The sequence below is a fragment of the Somniosus microcephalus genome, chromosome 21 (assembly GCF_052327205.1).
Source record: "Somniosus microcephalus isolate GS21.2 chromosome 21, FLI_Smic_1.0, whole genome shotgun sequence".
Classification (NCBI taxonomy): Eukaryota; Metazoa; Chordata; class Chondrichthyes; order Squaliformes; family Somniosidae; genus Somniosus; species Somniosus microcephalus.
This window is the reverse complement of record NC_141007.1, coordinates 41,597,164-41,610,959: the sequence shown is the minus strand read 5'-3', so window position 1 is coordinate 41,610,959 and position 13,796 is coordinate 41,597,164. Positions and strand designations below refer to the sequence as shown.

Genomic DNA, 13,796 nt, shown 5'->3' with positions numbered 1-13,796 from the left:
CATTTTGGCCCATCGAGCCTGCACCGACACTTACCCCACCCGATCCCCGTAACCCCTACACCAACACATATCCCACCCTATCCCCGTAACCCCACGTATTTAATCCCCCTAACACTAAGGGTCAATTTTTATCATAGCCAATCAACCTAACCAGCACATCTTTGGTAGATGTAGAGAAAAGGGGGTAGATTTTCCTAAAGCTGCTGGGAAGGAGGCGGGACTACAACTTTCGGGTTTTAGTCCCGCCTACATCGACGTTCGGCCAATCCACGCGATTTTCCCTTGATTGACCTTGTTAAGCCCACCCAGCGGGCTCAGCAGGCCAATTAAGGGCCACCCGGCAACAGGTGACGTCACAGACTGAAATTTCATCTGTCGAGATCTTGGCAGATGAAATATCAGCGTTTCACAGCTGTTTGAAGCTGTCAAACACTGACAGTCTGACTTCTAACCTGAGTCCTTCGACACAGACTCAGTTAGAACTGTCATCGGCAATGAAAGCTGAAGGCTGTCACTTTTGACAGCTCGCAGCCATTTTGCTTTCAGTGCTGACTGAGTGATGGACTCCCGACGCCTACAGGAAGAAAGGCTGTTAAGGTAAGTACAGGTAATTTAAACTTCTTTACACACTTTAGACACACCAAACACACTTACCTTTGCACTCATGCACCCATCACTCATCTGAACACCGACATCGCGACCCCTCCACGTCCTTCAACCCGACGACCCGACTCCTCTAACCTGGCGTGGTTTGGAGCTGTCGGGAATTCCACACGACACCCCTCAAAAATAGGGATAAGGCTAAAAACTGCCTGTTAACTACCTGTTAACAGGCAGTTAATTGGCACTAATCCCTTCCCGCCGCGGGTCCCAGTGCGGGATGGGTACCCGCCTCCCCTGAAACTTACGAGGAGGCGGGTTTTGGGCGGGATGGTGTCGGGGCCCCCGAAATCGGGATTTCCCCCCCCCCACGCCTGAAACCCTGCCTGACGGCTCCAGGAAAATCTACCCCAATGTTTCCGCCTGTGGGAGAGTCCAAAACTAAGGGTCATAAATATAAGATGGTCACTAATAAATCCAATAAGGAATTCAGGAGAAACTTCTTCATTTAGGAAAGTGGTGAGAATGTGGAACTTGCTACCACATGGAGTAGTTGATGTGAATAGCATAGTTGCATTTAAGGGGCAGCTATATAAGTACATGAGGGAGAAAGGAATAAAAGGTTATGTTGATAGGGTGAGATGAACAGGGGTGGGAGGATGCTCATGTGGAACATAAACACCAGCATGGACCGGTTGGGCTGAATGGCCTGTTTCTGTCCTGTACATTCGATGTCATTCTATATTATGAAGTTTTCACTACAGTTGCTGACTGACCTGCTAAATGTTCCAGCATCTTCTGTTGTTGTTTGTAGGATTGTTACAACTGGTTTTACTACATCAGCAGAAAAAAAAATCATCATTTGCTAGAAAGCAATTTTTGTGTGGTTGATGGGGTGGGAAGACATCACTGGGCTGGGCTGTGATGCGGCCCAGGATTTTTTTTTTATTTGCTTATGGGATCTAGGCATCGCTGACTAGACCAGCATTTATTGCCCATCCCTAGTTATCTTGAGAGGGTGTTGGTGAGCCATCTTCTTGAACCGCTGCAGTCCGTGTGATGAAGGTACTCCCACAGTACTGTTAGGTAGGGAATTACAGGATTTTGACCCAGCGACGATGAAGGAGCGGCGATATATTTTCAAGTCAGGATGGTGTGTGACTTGGAGGGGAACTTGGAGGTGGTGGTGTTCCCATGCGCCTGCTGCCCTTGTCCTTCTAGGTGGTAGAGGTCGCAGGTTTGGGAGGAGCTGCCGAACAAGCCTTGGCGAGTTGCTACAGTGCATCTTGTAGATGGTACACACTGCAGCCACGGTACGCCAGTGGTAGAGGGAGTGAATGTTTGAGGTGGTGGATGGGGGCCAATCAAACGGGCTGCTTTGTCTTGGATGGTGTCGAGCTTCTTGAGTGTTGTTGGAGCTGCACTCATTCAGGTAAGTGGAGAGTATTCCATCACACTCCTTACTTGTGCCTTGTAGATGGTGGAAAGGCTTTGGGGAGTCAGGAGGTGAGACACTCACCGCAGAATACCTAGCCTCTGACCTGCTCTTGTTGCCCAGTATTTATGTGGCTGGTCCAGTTAAGTTTCTGGTCAATGGTGACCCCCCAGGATGTTGATGGTGGGGGATTTGGTGATGGTAATGCCGTTGAATGTCAAGGGGAGGTGGGCTAGACTCTCGCTTGTTGGAGATAGTCATTGCCTGGCACTTCTGTGGTGCGAATGTCACCTGCCAATTATCAGCCCAAGCCTGAACGTCATCCAGATCTTGTTGCATGTGGGCATGGACTGCTTCATTATCTGAGGAGTTGTGAATGGCACTGAACACTGTGCAGTCATCAGCGAACATCCCCAATTCTGACCTTATGTTGGAGGGAAGGCCATTGATGAAGCAGCTGAAGATGGTTGGGCCTCAGACACTGCCCTGAGGAACTCCTGCAGCGATGTCCTGGGGCTGTGATGATTGACCTTCAACCGCCACAACCATCTTCCTTTGTGTTAGGTATGACTCCAGCCAGATGGAATAGCCACCAGTCTCTCTCACAAACCACTTGGTTGAGATATCCGAGAGTTGCTGTATTCAGTAAAGCTGTACTGCAGCATGAATTTCCGCCTTCAGAACAAGGGTTGAGAAAGCCCTGAGGCGTGTAGCCAAAAACCATGACCAATTCATCCAGTTTAAGGAATAATAAGGATCAAAAGTCTTAATTTTTCAGTCTAATTTTTACAGTCTTATATTGAGATGTTAAAATTGTATTTAACATCGAATTTATAGCATGGAAACAGGCCATTCAGCCCAACTGGTCTATTCTGGCATTTATACTCTACAGAGCCTCCCCCCCCCCACACCCAAGGATCTTTTCCCCCTTCTCTTTAACCATGTTCCAGGTGAGAGAGCAAGTGAGCAATCTGCTCCCTGGCCTCTATCATTGGTCCACTTGTTCTTTCTAATCAAGGCTGCATGAGTGAGGCCCCATGATTTTTTTTGTATTATGTTTACCTCTGGTGGGTTAGTATGTAGCTGAAATCGGCTGCTGGCCATGGGCAAATTCTCCTCTGTTCACTATTGGAGTAACATCCTGAGTGTATTCTTTACAATGAACCAAGGAAGTCCCCTTCCCATTATGTGGTGAATTGCACGCACAAACCTGCATCCTGCCGGTTTGAGGCATAGTGTGTCGAAGCACCAACGCGCGAAACCCTAATTCGGTACTTAATGTTTCTAAAAAAAAATGTGTAATTTCCTTTGAACAACTAAACAAAAATAAATGCCAAGTTACCTAGCAGATGTTATCCTGGTGAAATATTGGCAATAAATTTTTCCACAAGTGTTATGTACCCATTTGTTTCTGTAATATTCTATGAATAAATGATAAATCACTTTTGAGGATAACACGCTGTCTTACATGTGTGAATTATGTTTTGCAGGTGCAGGACATGTGTCAGTATGACTTACTGGTGCCACTGGCTTTAATGTTTTATTCTGCTGCTCTGCGAGTAAGTACTGAAGATATGTATCATATGCAATCGAAAGATGTAATTGTTCAGACAGTGTGATTTGTGTAATGGTACTCCAGCACATTAAGGATGCAGGAGTGATTTATGAAAGAATTGTAATTCTTCAAGGGTGTTTGTGATTTTTAACTTTTCCTTGAGTTATAGCTCCTTAATGGAACATTTCCACATGCATCAATATTCACTGTAGTGTGCGTTTCTACACGTGCAAAAAGCAAGGAAGTTATGCTGAACACTTTATAAATCACTGGTTAGGCCTCAGCTGGAGTATTGTATCCACTTCTGGGCACCGCACTTTTGAAAGGATGTCAAGGCCTTGGAGAGGGTGCAGAGGAGTTCTCCAACACCTCAAATTTAAAACTCTCCTCCTTGTATTTAAATCCCTCTGTGGCCTCACCTATCCCTATCTCTGTAAACTCCTCAAGCCCTATCACCCACTTGCTCCTTGAACTCTCCATTCCACTGTCTCTGGCCTCTTGTGCACCCTCCACTCTTCTCATTGGTGGCTGTGTTTTCATCCACTTAGGTCCCATTCTCTGGAATGTTTTGCCCTAAACTGTCTTGCCTCTCCCTCTCTGCTGTAAGACCCTCCTTAAAACCCAGCTCTTTGACCAAGCCTTTGATCAACCTTCCTTCCTTTGCCCCAGACTCTGATTTTTCTTCACGCCAGTGCGAAGTGCCCTTGCATAGTTCTCTACATTAAAGTGCTATATAAATGCAATAAGTTGTTGTTGTTCTTGTCTACCGAGAACAACAACTGATGAACTCTGTCCTAGACTCATTCTTGAACATCTTCCAGTGGGCAGTTACTGAGTGGCACTGGAAGAGGCTTAAGGATAAATCATTTGATTTTTTTAAAAATTGTAAGAAGATATTCAGGAAATTAAGATATTTTTCTAATTAAATGTAGTTCCTTTAAAGCGTTGCTCTTTTGATATAATATTTACAGTCTTTGCACATTTACTTAATCTGCTCTGTGGTGGTTTGCAGACTCCGTATTTTCCTCCAGAATGTAACCTGCTCAGAAATGCATACAACATCTATCACAGCCTTCTAACATGGCCTGTACCTTATTGTAACATTTGCAAGGACCTTCTGACATTCATCCAAGATGAAATGAAGGCACCAGGTAAGAATAGTTTACCATCAAACCATAGCCCTGTAATTATATTCATCAAGAATATACTTTTTAAAAAAAGCATTATACCTGTCGAATGCTTCTTAAATGAGAGCAAAAATATTTCATGTACAAATCTTAATCAAACGTTAGACAATATATTAGTAAAGTATAGCATATCATACTGTTTTCATGTTTTATGTGGAATAGTTTTATTGTGTAAAAGTCCAGATAATATTGAAGAAACAAAACAGGATATTTTCTTGGGTTTGGTCTCATAATTTCCTTATATTTCCTGAAGTGTGAAAACTCTGAAACAGCTCAGTAATTGAGAAGGCTTGAGTTCCAGCAGGAAGTCTGGCGTTCTTTATTTCTGTTTTGGGTTCCCTCATGTAACATCCATTTACCTGGAAAATGGAAAGTGTCTTTGTGTTAATCCACTGCAAGTGAGCTTTGAAGATCAAACCAAGAGTCTTCATATTTTTATTAGAACTTGTTATTTGTACGAATTGGTTCACTTGTTCTGGTGACTCAGATATCCCCTTTTTGGATATTTATATCAGCTCATTTAAATGTCTGTGTAGATTAATTCAGAAGTCTGTGGTCTTATGAGATGAATTTTGAATGTGTTCTCAGAAAAATACAAACTATCCTGTGTAAATATAGTAAATGCTTGTGGTTATTTTTTTACATGCATGCTATATGCTCTGACTATCTATGTGGCTTAGCCAAATAAAGTTGTATCAATTATTTTTAGTTCTCCCCAATATCTTCAATAGTTGAATTAATTTTTGTGTTTGCCAATATTATTACTAAATAAAACATAAAATTAGAATGAGTAAAAGGCATTCAGCCATTCACGTCATCCAACCGACCATGTGTCATGTACAATTTGCACTGTCACCTACTCAAGCCCAATTTATTTAACTCCTCCAAGTGAAGTGATTAACCACAGATAAAACTTCAAAGAATCATTGAATTATAGAATGATGCAGCACAGAAGGAGCCCATTCGGCCCATCGTGCCTGTGCCGGCTCTTTGAAAGAGTTATCCAATTAGTCCCACTCCCCTGCTCTTTCCCCATAGCCCTGAAAATGTTGCCTTTTCAAGTGTTTATCCAATTCCCTTTTGAAAGTTATTATTGAATCTGTTTCCACCATCCTTTCAGGCAGTGCATTACAGATCATCATAACTTGTTGCGTTAACAAAATCTTTACTCATGTCGCCTCTGGTTCTTTTGCCAATTACCTTAAATCTGTGCCCTCTGATTACAGACCCTTCAGCCACTGGAAACAGTTTTTCCTTAATTAATCTATCAAAACCCTTCAAGATTTTGAACACCTCCATTTAATCTCCCCTTAACCTTCTTTACTCTAAGGAGAACAACCCCAATTTCTCTAGTTTCTCCATGTAACTGAAGTCTTTCATCCCTGGTACCATTCTAGTAAATCTCCTCTGCACCCTTTCTAAGGCCTTGACATCCTTCCTAAAGTGTGATGCCCAGAACTGGCAACAATACTCCAGCTGGGGTCTAACGGGTGTCTTATAATGGTTTAGCATTAAGTCCTTGCTTTTGTACTCTATGCCTTTATTTATAAAGCCGAGGATCTCGCATACTTTTTTAACCGCCTTCTCAACTTGTCCTACCACCTTCAAAGATTTGTGTACATACACTCCCAGGTCTCTGTTCTTTCATCCCTTTAAAATTGTACCAATTAGTTTATATTGCCTCTCCTCATTCTTCCGACCAAAATGAATCACTTCACACTTCCCTGCGTTAAATCTGATCTGCCATGTGTCTGCCCATTTCACCAGTCTGTCTATGTCCTGCTGAAGTCTGTTACTATCCTCCTCGCTGCTTTGTACATTTGAAAGTTTTGTGTCACCTGCAAACTTTGAAATTATGCCCTGTATACCCAAGTCCAGATCATTAATATCTATCAAAAAGAGCCGTGGTCCTAATACCGACCCCTGGGGGACACCACTGCACACTTCCCTCCAGTCTGAAAAACCACCGTTCACTACTACTCTCTGCTTTCTGTTCCTTCACTAATTTCATATCCATGCAGCCACTGCTCCTTTCACCCCCTTTTAGGCTTCAATTTTGCTAGCAAGTCTATTATGTGGCACTTTATCAAACGCCTTTTGAAAGTCCATATACACCACATCAACCACACTACCCTCATCAACCCTCTCTGTTGCTTCCCAAAGAACTCAATCAAGTTAGTCAAACATGATTTGTCTGAACAAATCCATGCTGGCTTTCATTTATTAACCCATAAGTGCCAATTAATTTTGTCCCTGATTAATGTCCCACCACCGACATTAGGCTGACTGACCTGCAATTGCTGGGTTTATCACGCTCTCCTTTTTTGATCAGGGAGTAACATTTGCAATCCTCTGGCACCACTCCCATATCGAAAGAGGATTGGAAGATTGTGGCCAGAGCCTCCGCAATTTCCACCCTTATTTCCTTCAGTAACGAGGATGCATCCCATCCAGACTGGGTGACTTTTCTACTTTGAGCATTGCCAACCTTTTAAGTACCTTCTCTTTATCTATTTTTATCCTATCCAATTTCTCTACTACCTCCTCCTTTACTGTGACATTGGCAACATCCTCTTCTTTAGTGAAGACAGATGCAAAGTCCTCATTTAGTATCTCAGCAATGCCCTCTGCCTCTGCAAGAAGATCTCCTTTTTGGTGCCTAATCGGTCCCGTCCCATCCTTCCTCTGACTACCCTTTTACTTTATAAAAGACTTTTGGGTTCCCTTTTATGTTACCCGCTAATCTTTTCTCATACACTCTCTTTGCCCCTCTTATTTCCTTTTTCAGTTCTCCCCTGTACTTTTTGTAATCAGCTTGGTTCTCTACTGAATTATGAACCTGATATTTATTATAATCTTCCTTTTTCTATTTCATTTTAATCTCTATATCTTTAGACATCCAGGGAGCTTTGGCTTTAGATGCTCTTCCTTTCCCCCTCGTGGGTTGTGACTGGTCCGTACCCGAACAATCTCCTCTATTGCTTATTTACTGTTTTACCTGCCAATCTTTGATTCCATTCCACCTGGGCCAGATCCCTTTTCAACTCACTGAAATTAGCCCTCCTCCAGTTGAATATTTTCACAGTTGATTTTTCCTTGTCCTTTTCCATAATTACTCTAAACCTAGTGATATTGTGATCACTGTTTCCCAAATGCTCTCTCACTGAATCGTGCTCCACTTGTCCCACTTCATTCCCTAGAACTAGATCCAGCACTGCTTCCTTCCTCATTGGCTGGAAACATGCTGATCAGGACAGTTCTTTTATATACATTTCAGGAATTCTTTCCCCTCTTTGACCTTTACACTGTTATTTTCCTAGTCTATATTAGGATAATTGAAGTCCCCCATTATCACTACTCTATAATTCTTGCAACTTTCTGCAATTTGCCTGCAAATTTGCTCCTCTATCTCCTTTCCACTATTTGGTGGCCTATACAACACACCAAGCAGCGTAATAGCGCCTCTATTGTTCCTTAATTCTAACCAAATAGATTCTGTCTTTGAACCCTCAAGCAATGAATGTTCCTTCTAATTTTATTTTTTGTGCGCGGTCCCTTTAAATTTGCTGCGCAGCACGGCATCTTCCAGCGGCAACAGCGTATGAGCGGCCTGTGTGGGACTTCCCGATCAATGGGCGGCCGCACACCCGTGCACCTTGGGGGATCATTGCCCTCAGTACACCTAACCTTTTTAGTGCTGTAACAGTATCTTTGATCAATACTGCCTCCACACCCCCTCTTTTTTTTGCTTCCCTATCTTTCCTGACTACATTGTATTAAGGAATATTAAATGCTCATTCCTCCCCTTGTTTGAGCCATGTCTCCGTTATTGCCAGTATATCATAATCCCATGTGGCTACTTGTGCCTGCAGCTCACAAACCTTATATACCACACTCTAGGCACTTACACATGTGTACTCTAAACCCACTTTAGGCTGCCTTGCATTTCCCCCCCCCTCGAATGCTTCATCCTGATGCCCCTCCCCCTGTCAAACCTCAGTGAAATTTTTCCCTTCACTGAATATAATTGTGCAAAAAATGCAAGTTTTCAGTTCAACTTTTCAATCTCCAAACTCAACGGGTTGCTGTCTACTCATGAAATTTGCATGGTCTCGGTAGAACTGTGTGTTCTACAAAGGATTTGCTCTTGTCTGTCTATACGTATCCTTAGAGCTTTGTCCAGCTCCTTTTTAATCAACAAAGCGTTAACTGCTTTTGATCAGTGGGGTGGGGGCAAAAACTTTATCGTCTCTAATAGTTCTTGAAACTTTCCAGTTTTATACTTGTATCCCCCTAGTTCTGTGATCAGTTTCAATTATTTAATTTCTAATTAAATTAATGAAGGTAGATTTTCTTCTCTGGATGCTCAGTTGGTGCCCGACAAACACTGCACCTCGGGTATGTTCTGCTTAAGAGGAAAAGGGTGCACTCGGTTTTCTTCACTCAAGACATTTGCATGACCTGCGGATCTCCACGCACAGGCCCACCTCTTAGCTGGGCCTTCTGCCTGCAAAACAGGTGCACGTTTAAGCACAAAATCGGGCCCTTCCGAATGTTCCTCGCTTATCAGCTGTTACAACTCCTGCAAATTCAAGTTAGCTTAGTTTTACTACTGCTAACAGATCTCTAAGTATTCTTATCTTTCAAGGGACCTAGCCAATGGACAAGGCTTTGTTTCCTGATTTGATGTTAGTAACAGGTCGCCTAGAACTATCCCATTCCATCTCCTTTGAGTTAATCGAATGGTCCCATCCATTCACTAATATAGAATTTTCATGCCCTCAGATGTGGTATGTGTGCTAACACTGATGGATGCAGTGCAAAGAAATAGCTTAGATCATGATTATGATGAGCACTAAATGCATTGTTTATTTCCCTCTGTTAGTGATCATGAATCACCTGAAGTCTTATTACTCTTGAATTAGTAAGAAAGACTTGCATTTATATAGCGCCTTTCATGACCACCGGACGTCTCAAAGTGCTTTACAGCCAATGAAGTACATTTGAAGTGGAGTCACTGTTGTAATGTGGGTAATGCGGCAGCCAATTTGCACACGGCAAACTCCCACAAGCAGCAATGTGAAAATGACCAGATAATCTGTTTTTGTTATGTTGGTTGAGGGAGAAATATTGGCCAGGACACCGGGGATAACTCCCCTGCTCTTCTTCGAAATAGTGTCATGGGATCTTTTACGTCCACCTGAGAGAGCAGATGGGGTTTAACGTCTCATCCGAAAGACACTGCAGCACTCCCTCAGTACTGCACTGGAGTGCCAGCCTAAATGTTTGTGCTCAAGTCCCTGGAGTGGGACTTGAACCCACAACCTTCTGACTCAGAGGCGAGTGTGCTACCCACTGAGCCACAGCTGACACAAAAGTAAGTTAGATGAACTAGTGGAAACAAAAATAGAATTTGACTGAGAGCATCAAGTGCCCTGCATATCCTTAAGTTATGGATTCTGGATCCCTTGGAAGGTTCATCAGAATCCATTTTAATGTACTTCATTGTGTAACTGTAAAAATATTGCAATCTGAATTGTAGGTGAACCTAAATAGAATGTACTCCAAGATGCTGAGGCCCATTCTTCACTATGTAGCTGTTCTATCGAAAAGAGTAATTTAAGAGACCTAATTTAAATATTTAAAATGGGAAGCAGAAGTGAAAGTTTCCAGCAATAGACATTGAACTATGTAGACAATCTTTGTCAATGGACAAACAATGATGTACTTTTTAGGGGAATTTGGAGTCTTTTTTTTACTATTTTGAATATTTCAGGCAACAGAAAAATTTGCTTCTGTTTTGACCCTTTTATCCTTCTGATGACTTCTTGGCTGAGTTAGTTCACAATGCGCTATAATGATGTTGTGCTTGATCCAGTTGGCTCATTGAAATGTTATCTGAGGAATGCAACACGTCAGGGTTCAGTAATGTAGGTTGTAATGTTAGGTTGAAATCTTGGAATATTTTGCTTGATTATCTTCAGGGTTAGGGAGAAGTTTCACAAAAGCTTATTTTCTTGAAGTATTCATAGAATCTTACAGCACAGAAGGAGGCCATTCGGCCCATTGTGACTCTGACGGCTTTTTGAAAGAGCTGTCCAATTAGTCCCACTCCTCTGCTCTTTCCCCATAGCCCTACAAATTTTTCCTTTTCAAGTATCTATCCAATTCCCTTTTGAAAGTTACTATTGAATCTGCTTCCACCACCCTTTCAGGTACTGCATGCCAGATCATCGCAACTCATGGTGTAAAAAACAGATCTCCTCATCACCCCGTTGATCCTTTTGCCAATTATCTTAAATCTCTGTTCTCTGGTTATCGACCCTCCTGCCAGTGGAAACAGTTTTGGCCTATCTACTCCATTAAAACCCTTCATAATTTTGAACGCCTCTTTTAAATCTCCCCTTAACCTTCTCTGCTCTAAGAGGAACAATCCCAGCTTCTGTAGTCTGTCCACATAACTGAAGTGCCTCAGTTACCTGCTGTTGTGAACTCCCTTGAGATTGAACGAAGTGAAGAAAATCCACGATGGTGCAGGTTGTACATCCTGTAGTCAAAACTGCCCAACGCATTACCGGCACCCGGCTACCGACCATAGAGCACATATACCAGAAACGCTATTTACGGAGGTCACGGTCCATCATCAAAGACCCTACCCACCCCAGCCACAGTCTGTTCGCCCTCCTGCCATCTGGGAGACGCTACAGATGCATTCGCACCCGAACGACCAGATTTAGGAACAGCTTCTTTCCCAGGGCTGTCATCCTACTGAACTCCACAAATAAACTCTAAAGCCTGCACATCTGCCAATGCACTTTATTATGTTTATGTTAATGTATTACAAGCCAAATGAATGTTGAATGTTTAAATGTCTTAATCTAAATGTACACTCTCGGGAGCCGCAAGCCTACATTTCGTTGTGCTGCACTTGTGCATTAACAATGACAATAAAGTTGATTATTATTATTGATTATTATTCTGTTGGAAGATGCGGGTTCAGTGAATCTAAGGATTTTTACTTGATCTGTATTCTGTACTGTTTTATTCTTTTTGCACAATTTCTTCTCCCTGAAGCTATTGACTCCTTGCTGGAGTAGTTTTGTAGGCACTGGTCCCTGTCTAGCACCTTGCCTAAATACCTATTTTTTAAATATATGATCCTTGACGGTGAGTATTGAGAAATTATTCAACTGCAGCTGGCTTCACAGCCAACCCCGATCTTGTCATCCTCTGACATCCACAAACCTATAATTGCAGCAGGAGACACTGGATGACTATCAGGAGAGGGAACCCAGAATGAGTTTCTCTTCTGTCCACTCCTGCTGAGGCCAAAATTTAGTGCTCATACTCTTGAGATGAGCTCACTCAATATAGCCTGGGGGATTGAACTTTAGATATTGCTAGTCTATAAGGATTAGCTACTCCCAGGTATACCCATTGGGCCTTGTACTTTTAAAGCATTCAAATATTCACTTAGATTACTCATTGAATCTGTATTGTGTACAGTTGATGTCTTCTGTTTACAAGCTAGAAGATTAGGTAACGAAGACCAGTTACTTCCAATGTTTTCTTGTTGCGATCAATAAACATCAGTGACATTGATGGTATTTGAAATTTGGAAAGTCCCAATCAGCTTTTTCAAACAAATGAGGAACCCCTGGGTGATGGTCCCGTGAGGTTTGACACATTTACACGTGATTAAGATGTAGACCACATGGAGCAGACTGTGCATTTTCACTCTTACATTAAGAAACAGTACAATCGCTCTCCAGAGAAACCATGCATACCTGCAATATTAAAATGGTAATTCATCACGGAACGGAGTCCACATTAGAGAATTTCAGCTTGTCTCAGATATATTTGCCAATTTTAAATTGTTTCTCATTTCCCGTTACTCTGGCAATCAGCCATGTTAACTCCATGTTAATTACATTCCTCTATGATCTCCTACCGTTTAAAACTTCCACAAATCCATTTTTAAGGTCAACATGTCCATCAAACACAGTGATGCTCATCTGCTCCTGGAAATTTCTAGCTTTCAAGCCATGAATTCTTGACTATTTCCCATTGAAGTGATGAGTTGTGGTAAAAGAGCACAGACTGAGGCATCTATGCAGTTGTACAAGAAGTGTGTTTCTGTAAAATTGACATCATCATTTGTGCTGTACTGATAAACAAGTTAAAAATGACTAATTGAAACTCTTGGTGTTTTTGAACAGCAAGACCCAAAATTGCTGGGGGGTTTTTGTCTCCAGTTTTTCTAGTTACAACGAAGTCTTCATCACGCATTGATCATTTCAGCCATCAGTAGACAGAAACTGCTTCATGGTCTCGCATTCTGGAGTTTTCACTTTGGTGCTGTTTCTGCTGGTCTAATCATTACAGGGGAAATCCAATTCGGTCAAATGATGCATTTCTGGTTGAATGACCATTGATGCAGTAGTCATACTTAATGTAGGATAAATGTGCCTTGTGTGGCATGGCTTCTAATGTAATGAAACGTGTCTGGTTTAGTTTAATAAAAGGACTATTTCAAAATTCTGTGGCTGTTTTAGAAATGTGCTTGATATATTTAATGCAGAATTACTTTTGTAGTTCTAATAAAATATAAATGGATTAGCCGTTGTTTTCAACAGTTCATAGAAACATAGAAGATAGGAGCAGGAGTAGGCCATTCGGCCCCTCGAGCCTGCTCCGCCATTTAATGAGATCATGGCTAATCATCCAAATTCAGTACCTTGTCCCTGCCTTCTCCCCATATCCCTTGATCCCTTTAGCTTCAAGAAATATATCCAACTCCTTCTTGAATATATTTAATGAATTGGCCTCAACTGCCCTGTGTGGCAGAGAATTCCACAGGTTCACCACTCTCTGGGTGAAGAAATTCCTCCTCATCTCAGTCCTAAATGGCTTACCCCTTGTCCTTAGACTGTGACCCCTGATTCTGAACTCCACAGCCATCGGGAACATCCTCCCTGCATCTAGTCTGTCTAGTCCTGTCAGAATTTTATAAGTTTCA

At 42.2% G+C, this 13,796-nt stretch overlaps 1 protein-coding gene across 1 annotated transcript in view; it reads left to right on the top strand.

The window, feature by feature from the left end:
* pik3r5 (phosphoinositide-3-kinase, regulatory subunit 5) overlaps window positions 1-13,796 on the top strand; it is a 114,822-nt gene that overhangs the window by 47,209 nt on the left and 53,817 nt on the right. Inside the window, exons 4-5 of the mRNA XM_085963485.1 lie at window positions 3,526-3,594; window positions 4,603-4,741. Coding sequence (XP_085819611.1) covers window positions 3,526-3,594; window positions 4,603-4,741 — 208 coding nt within the window. The remainder of the gene's footprint in view (window positions 1-3,525; window positions 3,595-4,602; window positions 4,742-13,796) is intronic.